At 36.1% G+C, this 20856-nt stretch overlaps 1 protein-coding gene across 5 annotated transcripts in view; it reads left to right on the plus strand.

The window, feature by feature from the left end:
* Positions 1-20856, plus strand: part of FARS2 (phenylalanyl-tRNA synthetase 2, mitochondrial) — a 571180-nt gene that overhangs the window by 174119 nt on the left and 376205 nt on the right. For 4 of the 5 annotated variants that reach the window (XM_053664097.1, XM_053664098.1, XM_053664100.1 and 1 more), the window contains exon 4: positions 10684-10815. The exons of the other annotated variant lie outside the window; for it this stretch is intronic. In XM_053664097.1, coding sequence (XP_053520072.1) covers positions 10684-10815 — 132 coding nt within the window. The remainder of the gene's footprint in view (positions 1-10683; positions 10816-20856) is intronic. 5 annotated transcript variants of the gene reach the window in all.

Below are 20856 nucleotides of genomic sequence, written 5' to 3' on the forward strand. Positions count from 1 at the left end.
AGTAGGAACTGCTTCAGCAGGACTCAGAGTGATTCAACAACGCTTTTGTTGGTTTCTATAAAAAGCTTTGCACTTTTTAGAATTATTAGTGTTGTATTACTTTGTTCTTGAAAAGCAAAATTAAACATTAGAACACGCTATTTCCTTGTGGCAGTTGGTTGTTATTACAGTTGTTTTAGTTTCAGGTGTTTTTTTCCCTCTCTCCAAAGCAGCTTATTTAATTTTCTGCTAACATATCAATTGCACCAGCATCCTAAGGCTATTATGAGAAAGGTTATCAGTTTAGAATTAGAAAGAAATACAATAACCTTTAGACTATTTTTATGCTGGTAGAGTCTGCTGTCATTTTTAACATTTCTTGATTGTTTCTTGTATATTTTGTACTATATTTGGCAGATCATTTCTATCAGAGCAACTAAGGTGGGGATTTAGAATTCCTAACATTCTAGTGTTGCTTTCTGTCACTCAGGTTTTACAGCCGCCCCTTTTTGGGGCACAGTCTATTTACTAAACATTGGAATTTCTCTTTATAAAACATTTGCCTCATCTAAACTATAGCATAGTTTAGATGAACTAGTCTGCCTGGGAAATGGATCGTGATCCTCTGGTGTTGACTAGATATGTTACCCTGAGCAAGTCGTGTCTCTTCCCATTCGTTTAAAACCAAAAAAAAGCTAGCCCTAGCTGGTGTGGCTCAGTGGATTGAGTGCCAGCCTGCAAACCAAAATGTCACTGGTTCGATTCCCAGTCGGGTACATGCCTGGGTTGCAAGCCAGGTCTCTGGTAGGGAGTGTGCGAGAGGCAACCACACATTGATGTTTCTCTCCCTCTTTCACCATCCCTTCTCTCTCTCTAAAAGTAAATAAATAAAATCCTTTAAGAAAGTGGGCAAAAATCTTTTAAAAAAAAAGGTAAAAAAGGCTTGTGGTGCTCACCGAGATGTACCTCTCAGCATCCCTTCTAAGGACCCTGCTGGTGGGAGTGCCTGCCCTTCCTACGGTTGCCCACATCCAAAGACTGGTTGTGGCAGGAACATTAAGGCCCAGCATTGTGGCCTAACACTGCATCACTCTATCCAGGGGCAATTCTGATGGGCTGTTTCAACTGCAGAGTTCTGGCCCTTAAAGTTAAGGCTTTTTGGGGCCTGATTGCAGTTCGCTGTCTTCTCCTTCTGCCCCAACCTGCTGCAGCCCTCTTGCTTCCAGACGTGTGGATTCCCCCAAATTAACCTGTTTGTCAGCCCAGCCTCCACAGGGACCATATGTTCCTATTCAACCAGAACATTTCTGGGGTCTACTGTGAATGTTGTTGTGGTCAGGAGTTTTTCCATATTGTTTTATATATTTCTCTATCCTTGAATCCCTTTTAATGTAAATGAAGTGATCATAAGTTATATACATTTCTAATGACTGTGTTGTATACCTGAAACTAATATTGTATGTCAACTATCATTGAAAAATTAAAAAATTATAAAAAACATAAATGAAGTGAAAGTGATTGAGAATAATAATGTTTATCGTCTTCAGTTCTACTTTGTTCCTAAAATTACAAATAAAAAAAAATTCCGCATATTGAATAATTTTTTAATCAGATCTTTTGAGCTCTCTGGTGTTGTTTGATTTGGAGAGGCTTGTCTTTCTGACAGTACCTAGGAAGTAAAGTAATGAAGCAGTAGTTGTGTTCAGGCAATGTTGAGCTGCCTCTGCACAGTGTGTCTTGAATGTAGTTAAAGCAGGTTAGACTGTCAGGTAAAAGCTGACTGACATGCTCAGTCTCTCTGAGCCTTGGGATTACTGGCTATGAAATGGGGATAAGAAGTGTCTTTCATTGTAGAGGTGCTCAGTGGAAATAGGACATCACCTTAAGAATCAGAAGAAGAGAGATGTAAGACCCACTTTTCTTTACTGTTCGGTGAATGGAGAAAATGATGTGCTAGAGTTGATCTCTCTGGACTAAGGTGTTGGTCCAAGGAAACCTCTTGGGATAGGGCTTGAGGCAGCAATGGTTGAATTGAACTGGAATATATTTAAGAGCCCTTAAGCCCATGATTTTATGGCTGTTGGGAAAGGTATAGCAGGTAGGTTTCCTGCTAAAGAAATAAGTTGAAATTGTTGGAGTTTTATGTTAAATAAAACAGAATTATTGGGCCTTGAGGTATGAACAGTGAAAAAAGTATTTAAAATTTTAGGGGTACTGTATCAAGATGGTTAATGGGTCAGGAACTGTACCTATTGTATACTGTTTCTACTTGTATTAGTCTTTCAGGTGGTTGGAGACAGTAACCCAGCAAACATTGATTTGTGGGAGAGGGAAATTTCCTTCTCTTCTTAGGTTTATCGAAAGCTCAATTTCTCTATTCATTCCATCATTTCTCTTCTGGCCTCTTCTAGCCTTAGCCTTGTAAAGGGCTAGATAGTGAGACAAGGTTATCTAACTTCTGTTATCAATCACTCCAAGTCCTCTGAACCCTTGACGTGCCCAACTCAGCTGTTAAACCCCTAACCTTGAAAAACTCATTCGTTCAACACTTAACCTTGACTTGATACCCAAATCTACTTTTTCTGCTTTTTCTTGTCTGCTCAGATTTTGTATTCAATAATCTGCTACCTTAGCCAGGCCAAGGTCTGTAAGATCTTGTTTCTTAATTCTGACCAGTTCACCCTACAAATCTTTTTGTCAGTCATTCCAGATTATTAACAGCCTCAGCATTCCTAGTCTTTGTCAGAGGATAAGCTCATCCATTTTATTAAGCAAATTTAAGTGACTGGGTGTGAATTTTGTGTTTGCTTGGCCTCTTGATCCCATTCTTCTTGATTCCCATTCCATTATTTTCCTCAATTATCAATTTAAAATGTGTTCTAAACTTTCTCATCCCCAAATAAAACAAACAAATGCCATTACTGAACCTTCTTTTTTTCCTTTTCTGGAAGCTTCCTCACCTCTCCTTTTCAGCCATGCTTTGTTACACCTTCCTTTCTGTTTCTGCTGGACCCAGCGCCTGTTGATTTTAATTGTTCTGCCGAGGTCACAGTTGACTTCCCTGTGACAAAATCCAACAAATCGAGAACAGTGCTTATTAGGCTAATTTTTGCTTATTTTAAAAAAAGAACTAAACATTTTAAAGTACACAGTTTAAGTTTTGACATTTATACACATATGAAATCACCACAATCAGGGTAATGAACGATCTATTACCCTCAAAAGTTTCCTTGTGCCCCCTTGTCATATCTTCCTACCAAACTAACAAAGCAACGATCAACTTTCTGTCACTATAGTTTGTATTTTGTAGATATAGTTAAATGGAATCCTACAGTATATATTCTTCTTTGGCCTGGCTTTTCTTCACTCAGCATGATTATTTAGGGACTGATCCATTTTACATTTATACTAGCAGTATGTGAGAGCAGGAGTTGCTTGCCATGTTTGCCAACACTGTGTGGCTGGTTATTTTGATTTTAGCCCTCTTCTAATAGGTGTGTAGTGGTATCTGATTGTGATTTGAACTTACATGTCCTCAATAACTAATGATGGTGAGCATCACATGCTTATTTGCCATCCATACACCTACTTTGGTGAAGTGCCCACGTTTTTGCTCATTTAAAAATTAGTTTTCCTATAATTGATTTTTGAAACTTCTTTATATATTCTGGATATATCTTTTATCAGATACGTGATTTGCAAATATTTTCTCCCAGTCTGTGTCTTGTCTTTTCATTCTCTTAACAGGATCTCTCAAAGGACATATGTTCTTAATTTTGACAAAATATAATTAAACATTTTTTTTCTGATATGGATTTTGTTTTTGATGTGATTTCAGAGAAATCTTTCCTAATCGAAGGTGATATTTTTCTACTCGGTTTTCTTTTAGAAGTTTTATAATTTTCAGCTTTATATTTAGGTCTCTTTATATATTTTGAAAATTTTTATATATGGTATGAGGTATGGATTAAAGTTTTTTCCATACAGATATCCAGTTGTTCCCTCACCATTTCTTAAAATGACCATCCTTTTTCTATTTAATTGCCTTTGTACTTTGTCTAAAATTGATCAGTCATATATGTTTGGATCTATTTTTGGACTCTATTCTCTTCCATTCATCTATTTTTGTCTATCTTGATGTAATATTATACTTTCTTACAGTAGCTTTCTAGTAAGTCTTGAAATCAGTTAGTGTTTCAACTCTGTCTTTTTCAGGTTGTTTTAGTCAGACTTTTTCCATTTAAGTGATTACTGATGTGGTTGGGTTGAAATGACCATTTTGCTGTTTGTTTTCCGTTTGTCACATTTGTTCTTTGTTCTTTTTCTTAACTTTGCTTTCTTTCAATTCGTTATGGATTTTTTTTTTTTACTATTTAATTTTATCTACTTTGTTTGGCTTATTAGTTGTAACTTTCTTTGGTGTTACCATAATGAACACTGTATTGTTTATAGTATGCATGGTAAGTTGTCATGGTCTGTCTTCGGGTGATGCACCATCATCTGTTGTGTAAGAGCCCTAGAGCAGTGTGCTTTCCATGTCCCTTCCAGGCCTTTGTGCTAATTGTTGCATATAGTTCATTTCTGTATATATTATCAACTCCTAAATACATTTTGGTTTTTTTTTTAACACTTGATTAGCTTTTAAGGAGACACAATTAGAAAAAAGTCTGATATTTACCTAGGTAATTATTATTTCCAGCTGTTTGTTTAGGTTTACAACTGATGTTATTTTTCTTCCACTCAAAGGACTGTCATGAATATTTCTTGTAATACAGGTCTTTTAGCAGTGAATTCTTTCAGCTTTGCCATAGCTGAAAAAAAGTCTTTATTTTGTGTTTATTTTTGAAATACTTTTGCTGAGTAAATAATTCTGTCTTGACAGTTTTTTTCTTTCTGTTCTTTAAAGATATTCTCTCTCGTTCTTCTCACTTGCATTGTTCCTGTGAGAAATCTGCTGTCGTCTTCGCATTTGCCTGTATTCCTCTGTGCATAATGTTTCATTTCTCTTTGACTATTTTTGAAATACTTTCTTCGTCCTGGGTTTTAAGAGATTTGATTATGACTTGTGTAAGTGTAGTTTTTATCAGATTTCTTGCACCCCGGTTTGGTTGAGCTTCTTTGATATATGGGTTTATATTTGTCATCAAATTTGAGAAATTTTGGGAAATCGTTTCTTCAGATATTTTCTGTCACTCCCTTCATATAGAGACTCCAATTACATATATAGGTGGCCATTTGTTACAGTTCACTAGTCTCTGTTTACTTTCTTTCAGTTACTTTTTTCTTTTGTAAATATAAAAGCAGTCACTTTGGATAGTTTTCATTGCTAAATCTTCAAGTTTACAATCGTATTAAAATTATCAAACTTTACTCTTTGACACATCAGGCTACTTTGTTGCAGTGACATTTTTCATATCAAAGTACTTGGATATAGTCCAAATATATATCAGTAAGGACTTCTTCTGTGAACATGGCATAGCCACTTGATGGAACACCATGCAGGAATTAGAACATGAATGAGAAGATGCTATATGTATTTGGCTGAAGAGGCCTCTAGAACATGTCATTAAGTGAATAAAAGTATGGTGCAGAATAATATGCAGAGTACGCTGTCCTGTATCTCAGAAAGGACAGAAAACAGAGCTGCGTGTTTGCATTTGCTTACATCTGTCAGTGAAAAGGAAACTCTAGTTTACCCATAAAGGTCTAGGAGGACAGGGGTGGGACAGAGTTAGGGATGTGAGACTTTGCACTAATGCCCTATTATTATACAGTTACATGTATCCTTTTGCAGAAAGCGCAAGTAGCAGTACTGGGATCAGGGCGCCACATTCTCCTATTTCTCTGATGCCAGTGGAAGGAAAACCTGTTAAAAATTGGATGCGCTACAGCAGTGATTAATTGTATATTTGTATGGTCAATTTTTAAAGCTTTCTGCTTCAGTGGAGAGTATCCTTGGTAGAAAATCTAAAATTACTGGTGTATGCTATAGTTTGGACCGTCAACCTTTCACAACTCGGGGAGGTGGTTCTGATAGCGAAGTCCCATCTTTAAATATGACAGTTATGAGAAACAGAGGAAGGGTCCCTCAGTGTGTCAGTGAGTCAGGGAAATGAAATGTTATATTATGTTTATATAAGACCTATCATGAAGGTGAGTTGGAGGTCAGATGGAATGACATCTATTCAATATTTATAATGTGTGAGAGTGCTTAGGCACGGCAACATTGCATAAAAGTCAGGGAGTGGTGGGAAGAGCCCTCCCAACTCCTGCAGCCCCCACCACACACACACTCAGACATACCCCTGCATTATGTCCCTGATTGGTCTCTCCAAGGGTCAGGAAGTCCAGAGGCTGGTACATGGAGTGGACAGGATGTTGTGCTGCCTTTCCTGGCCCCTGATTTTCTGTGGCAGGGAGGGGCAGGTAGTGTCCTGCTGAAGTGGAGTTCCTATACACCTCTTCAATTTGGGCTCACATTGCTATCCTGAAGGAATTTTCACTAATCACTTTTGAGGTCCCAACTGAGGAAATGCTTCTTGTGACTGTTTCTCATTCTTGAACAAACTCAGCATCTTCACCCTGGAGAGAAAGCACAGACAGTACCCCAGACTCCAAAGAGGATCTCTGAGAAAAAGCAGGCTCCTGTGGGGTCTTACTTAGAACTACTGGGTGGAATGCCTGTCATTGTGCTCAGTGGGGGAATGAGGCAGCAGGGACTCAGAGAGGTTAACTAACCCTCCCATGGTTTTATAGAAAAAAAAGGTAGAAATCCGAGATGTGAATCTAGGTTTGGTTTGTTCTAAGGTGCTTTTTCTTCTACTTGGCTCTAGGTTCTTGGCTATAATCTCACAGAGTTCTAAGGCAATTTTTATAAAGCTCTAAGCTTCATTTGTGAATATGGTTTAATAAAATTTTATGTCCAAACAAAAGAAAGCACTTTGGCATTATTTTTCATTAGATGTGTGTATTTAATTTTTCCTCTGTTAAAATAAGAGGTTAATGTAATTCATAATGAATCCATAGTCGGACATGTTTGTAAGAAATTTCCCTCTGTTAATGTATTACACAAAATACATATTTTTAGTGGATTTTTTTACTGACTCTTGATATTTTGCATCTGAAATAAACCATACTCAGTAGAGTTTTGATCTGATTATTCAGTATCATATCTCTTAATATAAGATGCATCATATCTTAATATCAGGATGCTTTTTAACCTGCTATAATTATTCTTACTGTATTGAGGTTATAGGATGAAAACAAGATGAAAGTATATTTTGGGGATAATATGAAAATATTCAGTAAGTAATTCCATGACCAGAGACTTAAAAAAAATTGCTGTTAATGTGTCAGTGTAACTGAAATTTAAATTGTTAGAATGTATAAAAGAGAACTGGTTTTTGGCAAAAATTACACATTAATATAGTTGGCTTAGAAATAATTATGACATTTGAATTGGATACACATGCTTCTCAAAAGTGGAATTTTGTTTTTTGTCTGTTTATGTGAAGAAAGCAGAATTTAAGAACTGAAGATATCTTTATAGTAGTAGAACAAAGAAAATACATGGTTTATGGATTCGACATTCATTGCAGGGTCATAGAGATTTAAGGTGGAAACTTTCATTAGAAGATCTGAGGAAGTGAAAAGGGTTAAAAACTTCCCAGTTTTCTTAGACGAAACTTTCGACACGCTGTGTTTTCTGTCTTATTTTCTGTGATATTATCATTGAATTTTATTCCACAGATCATTAATATTAACCATCTTCATGCATTCTGGAAAACTTTGGCTAACTTTCCTGCCTTTTCTTGCTTTGCTGGGTGCACTTTTCAGGGTGGAACAATTAACCTTTCATCCCTACTGAGTGAGCCACCTGTAGGATCACAGAAGAAGAAACTAAGGGCTGTGGTGGCAGAGGTCTTAACCCAAAGAAGAACAAGGACTCATGCAACCAACACATGGGAAATTTATCTTAAGAATTTATTACTCAATATTTAAAAATTTTAATCCAAAGTTACATTTTTTTCTAGTTTTATAAGTGGTAAAGAAAAAGCCCTTCAGTAAAAGGTTTCTGGAGCAGGGGTGAGATCATCACATCACTCTTCACTTCAGTGCTTATGCTTTGATGTACCACCTGCTCAGACGGGCCCTGTTTCTGGGGAGGTTCAGCCTCCCACAGACTGTGCAGTAGGGATTCAGTTTGGTCTTAATAGACATTGATAACAGAACTACTGTAATCAACACTTGTGATTATTTTGAGGGCTTATTGAAGTCTCAACTTGTTTTTCTTTGACTAGGGGAAACTTAAGGTTTTATAAATGTGAGATAAAGCTATATAAACTATGCTATTTTATTTACAGTGTCCAAAGGAATAAATAAGGAGATATAAAGACATAATTAGTTTTTGTTGAGCTCACCTATATTTCAGACACTTAGGTGATGTTGAATTACGTTATAGCAAAGTCATCACGGTAAACCCTGAGTCGTCCTCTTGCTTTTGGTAAAATTTGAGCTAAGTATAAAAAGCCATGTACACAAAATTCATTTTTGTAAATTGTTTTCAGAATGTGATTTTTATTTACCTGCCAAGAGTACCAGAAAGAATGATGAAAATTGTTTTGTGTGCCAGTCCTTCTTCACTCAGTTATACATCCCAGTGCATCACACATTTCTGTTTGCCAGCAGGATTGGCTCTGGAAATTTTTAATAAGAATATTGGTGGGTGACTGTTGATCCCAAAGATGGTCTGTCACACAGGTGTACAGATACTTTCTTCCCAGACTACGGTTGTGAATCAGCAATTGCTCTGCACATAGGCCATCTGTATGGAAAAGTCTGGGTGACTCAGGGGACCTGCAGACATTCTCCCACTGGCCTGCAACAGGGCCTGCTTTTTTTCCCAATTAGAAAAAAGTGCTGGCACAACCCATTCAGTAATGAAAAGGAACCAATTGTCAATATGTACAACAACATAGGTGAATCTTAATTATGTGGGATGAAAGAAGCCAGACAAAAAAAGAGTACATTCTATATGATTCCACTTTTAGAAATTCTAGGAGATGCAAACTCATCTATAGTGACAGAAAGAAGATCAGTGGTTGCCCGGGGTAATGAGGATGAGGAGAGAGAGGAAGGGCTGATGGGCAGGTAGGTAGGATTATGGAAGGGTATGTGGAAACTTTAGGGGGTGATGGATATATTCATTGTATTTGTTGTGGTGACAGTTTCATAAATGTATATACATATGTCAACATTTATTAAATTCTATGCTAAAATGTGTAGTTTAATATTTGTCTATTATACCACATGCATGGTAAAAGGGGGAAATATTATATATTGCTATTATAAACAGAAATTAGTTATTCAGTTGCCTTAGACAACAGGGAAATGGGAAAATAAATGCAACTAAAATAGAACAATGAAAGGAAGATCTATCTTCTGCAAAATAATTTGGGGCATAGGAAAGGTCTCAGTATCTCATAATTTCATTCTCACCTGATTTTGGATTCTTGAAATATCTTTTTTGATGGGCAGGGAAATGTTTTAATTGTTAAGAGTAGGAATTTTGGAGTCAGGCTGACGTGGGTATAACTTAGTCACATGCTACCTCTGTGCCTTTAGGCAGGACACTAGGTCTTTCTAATAGTTTTTCTCCCTATCTGTGAAGTGAGATGATAGAGGCATAGTAAGTGCTCAATAAATGGAAGCAATTTTTGGTATTATTTCTATTTTTTTCACATTTTGATCCCCATTAGGTTTAAAATGCAAATATTCTTGGATGAGGAAACACAGTATTTTAAGTTCACAAAAGGGCATGCTGTCATGCATGAGTACCTTCAGGAGTGTTGCCTTAAAGAAGAGAAAGATCATTTCATGGACAGAAAGGAATGTAGGGTGGAGACCATTGGTGATTTGCCCAGTGCCCACTTTTTTTGTGTGCTCCTCACAGTGGTCATCTAGTTACTAAATGACCGTCTTGTCTGGTTTCTCTGCTTTTAGTAACCTCTGCACTTCCTAGGCTTTGTTTTGAGTTCTTTAGTCTTTTCCTTTGTTAAACAATAATATCTTTGTTTATAAGTACCATACTTAATGATTGCTTATTGAGAAATTAATTCTAGCATTTAGCATGTACTTTGTTTCTTTAAAAGTATGTTTATCAATCATCTGTAGAAAAAAAGTTTTGACTTTTTAAATGTTTTACTTAAATTTAGCTGATCTTATTTTAATATTTTATTGGCTCTTATAAACTTAATTAAAAATTAATATTTAGAGAAGTGAAAGTTGATTATCCTAAATTGGTCATATTGTTGATATGCAAGTTTGAAGGATAATATAATAAAATATTTTTGTTTTAACTGAAAAGATGCCATTTTCACTTAAAGAAACTAAGTAGAATTACTTGCTTTCCCATGATCTTGATCTAATTTTTCTTCTGCCAGGTAGTTTCAGGGATTTAACAGGTGATTGATTCAGTTTTGGAGGGTCCTGAAACTGCAGAAAGTGCTTTTCATATTGAAAAAGACATACCTAGTTTTTTACAAGTTTTAAGATTTATTGCCTACCCCTATGAGGTTGCAAATTAATTTGTTTGCTATTTATTTTACTCAGAGTGTAGAAACTGGTGTCAATAGCTGAAGGATAAATTTGATCATAAGAAAGGGTAGAGTGCCTTTTAACACTTTTTATTTGGCATCTTTGCAGATCTGGACATTAGATGGGTAGACTGCTACTTTCCTTTTACTCACCCTTCCTTCGAGATGGAGATCCACTTCCATGGAGAATGGCTGGAAGTCCTTGGCTGTGGAGTGATGGAACAACAACTAGTAAATTCAGGTAGAAAAGAATCCAACTTTTTATTTACAGGCTCTCTTAAAAAGCAACCTCCTCCCATTTAACCTCATGTACATACTTATTTACATGCTCATTTGCATCTTCTTATAGGGATAGCCCTACCATCTTTACTCTTAGTGCCCTCCAGACTTATCTCTGATGCTTATAGTAACTCTGGAAGAACTTAATCTCTCCCACCTAATTTTGTAATGGTTCTTTGTTTTGGAGATTTTTCTTGGTAGCACTTAGCCATTGGATTTGTACTTTGCTGTTTTATATTTGTTGGTGTGTTGCTTTTTAATTACCCCACTGGTTTTTGGTGCATGTCACATGAGTGTCATTTGTCTTCTGAACTATTTAAGGACAAAGCCAGTATATAATCCTTTTTTGTTCATATTGCAGATGTATCATACATACAATAAAATGCAATATGAGAATACTTAGGCATATAATGTTTAGTTGTTTGAGGTCCTCAATGTTGGCAGTGCCACCTGGTAGAAAACAAGTAAGAACACTGGTCTCTGTATAAATTTTATCTATATCTATAGGTACTTGAGAAAGATCTTTCCAGCTCTTCTCCGCAGGACCATTACTTACTAAAAATGATTATTTCTAAACTTAAGTTTAGAGCTGTGAGGTTTTTTTTTTAAAAAAAAGTCATCCATACTTTAATTAAAAAAAAAACAAAAACACCAGAACCCCTCCCAAACTCCTAAGTCAACCAAGGAAAAAAATTATATATATAAATTAACTTATTTATTGGAAATCTTACAAAAATATCTCTTTAGTCTAAATATATACTAATCCTCACTTTTATATTTGGCAGAGTTATTGTCACCTGTTCACCTCTGCCAATCTTAAGCTCTGCTTCTAATGATACTTAGTGAGAAGTATCTCTATGCGTTACCACATATTTGACCTCCTTTACCCTTTACTATTTCTCCTCCTCCCCACTTTCCCTCTGGTAAGCACCATACTGTTATCTGTGTGTATGAATTTTTGTTGTTTTTTGGTCTTGTTTGTTTATTTGTAGCTTTCAGTTTTATTTCCCACATATGAGTGGAATCATATGGTTCTTGGCCTTTTCTCTCCGACTTCTTCCACTTCGCATGATTTTCTCAAGGTCCACTTGTGTTGTCACAAATAGCAGCATTTCAGTCTTTTCTTATGGATAATATTCTATTGTATATGTATACCACATATTCTTTAATCATCTGTTGAAGGACTTTTTGGTTGTTTCCATATCTTGGACACTGTGAATAATACTGCAGTGAACATAGGGGTCCATATACAGGGGTGGGCAAAAGAGGGTTTACAGCTGTAAGTGAAACAGAGTTTATTCTTGAATTACTATTTATTTTTGTATCATATATTTTTCCATACAAACAACTGTAAATCTTCTTTGCCCACCTGTGAATCTTTAGAAATGAGTGTTTTGGGGTAGATACCCAGAAAAGGGGTTGCTGGGTCATATGGTAACTCTATTCTTAAATTTTTGAGGAATAGCTAGACTTTTTTCCATAGTGGCTGTACCAGTTTACACTCCCACCAGCAGTGAGCAAGAGTTCCTTTTTCCCACAACCTTTCCAACTCTTGTTATTAAGTTTCTTGTTGACAATAGCTGATCTATAGGTTTGAGGTGGTATCTCATTGTAGTTTTGATTTGCATTTCCCCAATAGCTAGTGAAGGGGAGTATCTTGTCATATATCTGTTGGGATCAAAGACCTAGATATAAGACCTGAAAGAGAAAGGTCCATAAGTTTAGTATGGACCTTACTTATGGACGTGGTCTTAGAGAGGACTTTATGTATTTGACTTCAAAGGCAAGGGAAGTAAAAGCAAAAATAAATGAATGGGACTATTTTGTTTTATGGACAAGCAGTTTGAAGGAATCCTTGGCGGTGTTCTCTCAGGAGTGCTTGGTGTCAGGGGCCAGAGCTGAGAAAGTAAATTGGGGGATGAGCATCTTACATATTAGTTGTCACTTGGAATTGTGCTTCCTAGTTATTGTCCAGTATCATTGATGGGTTTTTATGAGGTTTATTCACACAGTAATTGATGAGTATAGTTGTCTGAAACAGGTTTTCAAGTAATTATTGCACATTAATGAGACTACTATTCTATAATTAGATTAGCATGTCAGATATTCTTGAAGGAAATGGTGAAGTGACAAAAGAAAAGAGAGAAAAGAAAGAAGACATCTAAGATAAAAGTATGTTTGAGAGATTCACAGTTTTGGTAGGATATGCTTTAAGTTGCTGGGAAATTATACACATAAAATTTAAATTAAATATCTTGTGAGTGAGAGAAACTAAAGAAAAGGAAAAATAGATGGTTTTAGAAAAATTCTGTGTAGGCTTTGCTATTTGAACTTGAAGTTATTATGACAAAGCTGTGCTCTGTGTTCTCAGACTCAAATGTGTTTTGGCATATATAGTTAAATCTTTAAACTGTGTGTCTGGAAGTCACTAACCCCAGACAGTATTTGTACTTGCAGCTTATTTTCTTATTTCTGAGTTTCCACAGCCCAGAGAAGATTATGTGTAATTCATTCCTTTAATTCTCTTATATTTTCTTCCCTCCTCTCCCCTCACATCACTTGCCTTTTAAAATAGAACATCCAAGAAACAATAAAGTGGATGGTTGTAGATTCTCCTTTAAAATTCTTACATAGGTGCTGTATGCCAGCATCTCACTGACTGTTTTAGATGCTTTCTTTAATTTAATCTTGATAACAAGGCTCTGAGGTAGAGCTGTCATTATCCCTGTTTTACAGAGCCTGAGAAAGGCGGTCGGGATCAAATAGCTAGACAATAGTAATGTGACTTGTCCAAGTCTTTGGGACCACATTTAGTTACGATGTTGTGCTACCTGAATAGCGAGGGACTAGAAATTCATTTCAAATATATTCTCACATAGAATGAAGAACTGCAACCAAATGAAACAAACAACAACAAAGAAGACTCTGTTCTGTAGTTGTTACCCTGAAGAAGGGCAATGCCGCCGCCATGTGTATCATCTCCTGTGGTAGAGTGCATGAGATTTGATTGCTATTTGAATAGTCAGTGAAGACATTTTGTCGCAGAATTGAGTTGATTATGGCATATATGTATTTTTGTGTACAAAATAAGATGAGGCTCTTCCCAATAACTTATAGAATTTTACTTTAATTCTTCTTTAAGCTAGTGTCTTTGCCATTGCTTTCAGACTCACATTTAATTATGAGGTGGGTGGTGACTGTTTTCATAATGTGATTGTTTTTTTCTTTGAGGAGATTTTTGAGGACAGTAAGGTGTTGTGTTCCTTGAATATTGCACACTTTTTTCCAGCTGGGTTGACTCAGGCTGCTAATATCTTTTCAGATAGCATGCAGAGCATGAACATCTAAAACCATCACCAGGGGTGATTATGAGTCGTGATTGTGCCAGGAAGGAATTTATTTATTGAGCCCCTGTGGAATTTAGAAGATTGTACATAGACCAGGGGCAGAGGTAGGAAAGGCTCTGAAGTGGAAAATATCTTTTAAAAAATGGAATCACCTTCCTTACTTCTTCGTTCAAATTAAAAAATTTACTCTTTTGGGGGAAAACCTATAAATACGTACATGAACAGTTTTCAAGTTTTTGAACAGTCATTTTTATTTTGTTCATTTGTTTGTCAAGTATTTTTTGAGTTTCTTCTAAGGCTATAGAAAGCAAGTAAGTATCTTTGACCTTGAAAACAGCACAGCACACACAGGCATAAAAAGGAATGATGACAGCACCCCATATGGTATTTGTAGTAGAGGACAGTGGGCAGAAGGGGAGGAGTGAGGGATTGAAGAAGTACCAAGCTATGTCCTGGCTACATTCAGGTTGGAATATGGTTGATAGGGGATATTTAGAGGGTGCGCCCCAGAATAAGTTAGTTTCTGTTTGTAAAGGGTTGTATACCTTTACCTTTGCTTGGATACCCAGTTGGCATACCTAATGCTTCTTTCCTATGTAAGTGTAAATCTATTTCCAGTCTGTTCCTCTATTTGGTAGCCAATCTCTACAGCTTCTAAATAGATTTATATGACTCAGTGTTGATCATCTATGTTGGTAAACTTTTAGATGGCATGAACCAAGACTGTACCAGCTTTGTGTTACTTACAAGCAGACATGTAATTCCCTTACTTAGCATCTTGTGTGTGTGTGTGAGGCACTGTGCCAGACAAAAAAGGAACAAAAATCAATAAATGTGAAGTGTAGTAGGGAAGGAAAGACTGTAATTAAAGCATGGTGTAGTATAAGTGCCATTCTTGAGATGGAGTGTTGGGAGATGTGAAGAGGGAACTCTCTCAGTAAAGTCAGTGGAGGAATCATAGAGGAGGTGGCATTTGAACTGGGTCTTAAACAGTGGTGGTCAGATGTGTGTCTAGTAATCAGTCACCTGGGGAGATTATGTGAAATGTCTGTTGACAGTGTCAGGTTCTGTAGGTCTGGGATGGGGACCAAGATGTGCATGTTAAAGAAATCTTGGATAATTCTTGTGAATGACCTGCACTCAGACCATGCCTCAAAAACTCTGTCTTTAGGACAGGTAGAATATTTTCCTTCATATTGGGATATAATTAAAGTGTAATGAACTAGACATATTTAAAGTATACAATTTGATCCATTTTTGACATCTGTACATACTTGCAAAACCATTACATAATCAAGTTAATAAGCACTTTCATCACAAACCAATGTATCCTTGTACCTTTTTTCTAATCTCTCTACCCCTGTCTGCAGGCAGTCAGTGATCTAACTCTGTCATTATAAATTACTTTGGATTTCTAGTTTTATATAAATGAGTCATACAGTATATATGTATGACAGTATAGTGATTTTGAGATGTTAATATTGTGATGTCTATCTGTCAGTGTTATATGTATCAAATCTTTCCTTTTTGTTTTAAGTATTGTTCCATTGTATAAAAATACCCCCATTGGTTTATCCATTCACTTACTGATAGACATTAGGTTGTTTTCAGTTTTGGGCTATTACAAATTAAGCTGCTATGAATATTTGTATAAAAGTCTTTGTGTGGACATATGTTTGCATTTCTCTCAAGAAGAAAACCTAGGGGTGGAATGGTCTATAAATGTTAAATAGATCAGTGTAATTGAATTGTGTTCAGCCATGAACACAATTATCATTGTGAAATATCCATATTTATCTCTGGTAATTTTCTTCTTCTTGAAGTCTGTTTAATTTATATTAAAGTGCACATTCTAGCCTTATACCTACTCCCTACTTGGTTACTTTGTGTTGTTTAAGTTACATATATTATGTCTATGAACACTGGAAACTGCACCATTTGCTTTTAAAACTTTTTTCTTTAAATAGTCATATGCATTTTAGATAACTTAAAAGAAAAACAGCATTCTTATTTTAATTTTATCGATTATGCCATTACAGTTGTTCTATTTCCCCCTTTCATTCCCCTCCACTCTGCACACCCCTTCCCCTACCATTCCCCCCTTTAGTTTATGACCATGTGTCTCAAGTTCTTTAAATTCTATATTTCCCATACTATTCTTGCCCTCCCCCTATGTATTTTCTACCTACCATCTATGCTACTTATTTTCTGTACATTCTCCCCCCTTCTCCTTCTCCTACTCCCCTGTTGCTAACCCTCCATGTGATCTTCATTTCTATGGTTCTGCTCCTGATCTAGCTGTCCTCTTAGTTTGCTTTTGTTTTAGGTGTGGTTGTTAATAACTGTGAGTTTGCTGTCCTTTCACTGTTCATCTTTTTTATCTTCTTTTTCTTAGGTAAGTCCCTTTAACATTTCATATACTAAGGGCTTGGTGATGATGAACTCCTTGAAAATGATCTTATCTGAGAAGCACTTTATCTGTCCTTCCATTCTAAATGAAAGTTTTGCTGGATAGAGCAATCTTTGGATTTCATGACTTGGAATACCTCTTTCCAGCCCCTTCTTGCCTGTAAGGTCTCTTTTGAGAAATCAGCTGACAATCTGATGGGAACTTCTTTGTAGGTGACTGTCCCCTTATCTCTTGCTGCTTCTAGGATTCTCGCCTTCATTTGAATCTTGGCTAATGTAATTCTGATGTGCCTTGGTGTATTTCTTCTTGGGTCCAACTTCTTTGGTACTCTCTGAGCTTCCTGGATTTCCTGGAAGTCTATTTCCTTTGCCAGATTGGGGAAATTCTCCTTTATTATTTGTTCAAATAAGTTTTCCACTGGTGGCTGTTCCTTTCCCTCTTCTGGTACCCCTATAGTTCGGATGTTGGAGCGTTTAAAGATGTCCTGGAGGTTCCTGAGTCTCTCCTCATTTTTTTGAATTCCTGTTTCTTCATATTTTCTTGTTTGGCCATTTTTTTCTTCCTTCTGGTTCACTCCCTTGATTTGAGTCCCAGTTTACTTTTCATCACTATTGGTGTCCTGTGCAATTTCCTTCATTTCAATTAGTTTAGCCTTCATATGTTCCTCTAATTTGTGACTAAAATCAACCAGTTCTGTGAGCATCCTGATCACCAGTGTTTTGAACTGTGCATTTGAAAGTTTTGCTATTTCTTCGTCGCTTAGATTAATGGGCTCTTGGGGCTTTGAGATCTTCTTGAGTGATTTTGGTCTGTTCACGCCTGTTAAGTATGAGGAGCGGAGCCTTAGGTGTTCACCAGGGTAGGGCCGCCCAGGTCCCTGGGTTGTGAAGCTGTATGTGGGGGCATGGTCAGAGCGGGGACATGGTGGCCCCCTCTGCTGAAAAACAGCATTCTTTTATATTTACCTGGTTATTTACCATTTCTCTTGTTCTCCCTTTACTCCTAAAGATTCATGTTTCCTTTTGGTGTTTTTTTCCTTTCAGTATGGAAAACAGCATTCTTACAGAACATATCTGCTGGTGGTTTCTTAGTGTTCCTTTGTTCTAGAATGTCATTATTTACCTTTTATTATAAAGGATATTTTTATTCAGTATCGAAATCTGGATCAATAAATCTTTTTTCTCAACAATTTAAAGATATTGTTACATTGTCTTCTGCCTCTATGATTTCTGTAGAGAAACGCATAGTCACTTCATTTGTTTTTCTCCTGTATGTAATACCTTATCTTTCTCTTGCTACTTTCTAGATTTTTTTTCATTATCTTTTTTTTGTCAGTCTGTTTTTGACATGTTTAATGTGGTTTTCTTTGAGTTAATCTGTTTTGGGGTTCACTGAGCTTGAATCTGTAAATTTATGTCTTTCACCAGTTTAGTAAGTTTCTTGTCATTACTTCTTTAGATAACTTTTCTGTTTCAATGTCTTCCTCCTGTGCTTCTGGCACTCAAATTACAACCATATTGGATTTGTTAATTTTATTCTGAAGATCCCAAGATGGGCTTATTTTTTTTCTATCTTTTTTCTCTGTTATTCATATCTGATATTTTCTGTTGACCCATCTTCATGTTCAGTGATTCTTTCCTCCTTTCTATTTGCTGCATTGGTCGTCAAATACATTTTATTTAATTTTAGATTTTTTTAGTCTTAAAAATTGTATTTGGTTATTTTTTGTTGTTCCTATTTTTATGGTAACAATTTCTATATTTTCATTTTTCTCAAATGGTTATTTTTTTAACCTCATGGAGCATGGTTACAATAGTTACTTTAAAATCTCTGATAGTTCCAACATTTGGGTCATCTCAAGATAGACTGCTATTAAGAATTGGTCACATTTCCCTTGCTCTTTATTAGTTTTAGATTATATACTGGAAGTTGTCCATCATAAATTGTGTACACTGTATCTTAATATAATCCTGTGGTAACTATTGATATTTTCTTTGATTATTAGATAATCAGTCTGGTGAGGTTTAGGTTTTAGGTTCTGACTTGCTTCCTGTGGGCAAAGATTTCAGATCTCAGTGTGAGTCTTTTCTGTGCTGATTTGTATCTGTCCTCACATATGTATTTCAGAGGTTAGTTTGAAACTTCCGTGAATATTACACATGTCAGTTCAATTTCCTCAGTCTGCTGTGCTGGTTTAAACCTGCATTCTGCATGTATAGCTCAGGGGTTACTTGATACTTGTACACGTAGAATTGGGGCATCTTTTTGGGGCTCAGTTGTCTATTCCAACTTATAGAAGCCCTTTACCTATGTGCAGAAAAACAGGTTTCTCATTAGTACAGCTCTGTACCTGGGACCCATCTTTGGGGCAAAAGGATGTGAGAAAATGAACAAACAATCCTTACAATTCATCCCGTGTTTTTACTTCTTCAGATTTTCACTTTTAATCACAATTTGTCTGTTTACTTTTCAGAGTGCTGCGTTAGTCCTTTTGTCTACTTGTCCAGGGATTTGTGGTGTAATCAGAGTCAGGCTTATGTCTAACTCCAGGTCAGATTGTGAAGACACTCCAGGTGAAAGAATAATCGCATGACATAACAATGTGGTACCAGGAAAGTGTGGGTGTATTGGCCCAACTGCATATTTAATCCATCAACTTTATTAATCAGTATTAAGCATTGCGGATTTTTGAGGTAAAACAAACAGTTGGGACTGAAGACCTGGCACACTCCGGCTCCTTTCCTTTCTTCTTCTCTTTCCTATTTTCTTTCTCCCATCCTTTCCTTTATTCTCTTAACTATCTTCTCTTCCTTTAAGTCACTGTTGATCCTTTTCGTGCTTTTTCAGAAAAGCAAACAAATATGCATCAGCCCCATGTGTAGGTTTTGCCTTGTGTTTTCTCCTAGTGACTTATTTTCAAGCTGTCAAAACAGAGATGGAGTTCAAATATTTACTTAGCCTTTGTCCCTTTTCCCATTTCAAAATGGATAAAATGGCAAGATTTTTTTCTGATATAAAAGCACACTGTAATCATTGAAAGATTAAGAAAATAAAGTATGAAAAAGTAATTCTGTTGTCACTTAGGTAAAACTTAAAAATATGCATATGTATAATTATTAGATATATTTAATTATATATGTAAGATATATTTTCATAAAAATAGAATTATACTTTGAATTTTTTGTATTATGCATTTTCACAAGAAATTTGACATGAGCATCTTTCATATTACCAAATATCTATCTCAGTCATCATTGTTAATGACCACATAGCCATTGTCGATGCATCTTTTTGGCATTTTTGTATGGATGTGTTATTGACAATAAACAATCTTTATACATATGTCCTTGCGCACTTGCCTAATACTGACCTGGGATAAGTTTATAGAACTGGAATTCTGGCTTTTTCTCCTCCATGGTTTATGGTGTGTATTACCAGATACACACTGGAAAAAGCACCTGCAGTATTTGAAAGTACCTCTTTTCCCACACCCTCAACACTGATCACTATTAATATCTTTTCTCTTTGCATTCAAGAGGAAAAATGGTGTATTGGTATTGTGTTAATTTCTCTTTCTCTGGTTACTAGTGCAGTTGCACATGTTCCAGAAGGTTTTAGCTTTGTCTGCTTCCTGATGGCACTTGAAAGGGTCCTAGGATATAAACTATGTCTTTTCTGTTTATTGTCTCACCTCACACTATACTTTTGTGTACTTAACATGTGCACTTTATGTTTTACTGAGAACATCTCAGCCGCCTTAAGTGAACTCTCAGTTTTTCTCTTCTCCATCATAGGATTTCCCTATATTTTCACACAGTTTCTATTCTTTGCCAAGACTAGGTAACACTGGCTCTAGACTTTATGCCTATATTCCCTTAGAATCTGACTGCATCCCTCATCCTTATTTTCTTGCTGCATATATTCTATTCAATTGATTTTGTTAAATTTTTGTTTAAATACTTACTGAGGTGACATTCACATAACATCCCATTAACCATTTTGAAGTGAACAATTCTGTGGCATGCTAGTACATTTATTATGTTGTGCTGTCACTCCCTCTGCCTAGTCTTTTGTGTTTCCATTATTCCAAAGGGAAACATCGTACCCTTTAAGCAGTTTCTTTCTGTTCTCTATTCCCCAGCCCTCAGCAGCCACATTCAATGTTTTGTCTCTATGGATTTATCTGTTACGATTTCTTATAAATGGAATCTTACAGTATATAACCTTTTGTTTCTGAATTCTTTTG

The sequence above is a fragment of the Artibeus jamaicensis genome, unplaced genomic scaffold, assembly GCF_021234435.1.
Source record: "Artibeus jamaicensis isolate MK-2021 breed Jamaican fruit bat unplaced genomic scaffold, CSHL_Jam_final contig_335, whole genome shotgun sequence".
NCBI lineage: Eukaryota > Metazoa > Chordata > Mammalia > Chiroptera > Phyllostomidae > Artibeus > Artibeus jamaicensis.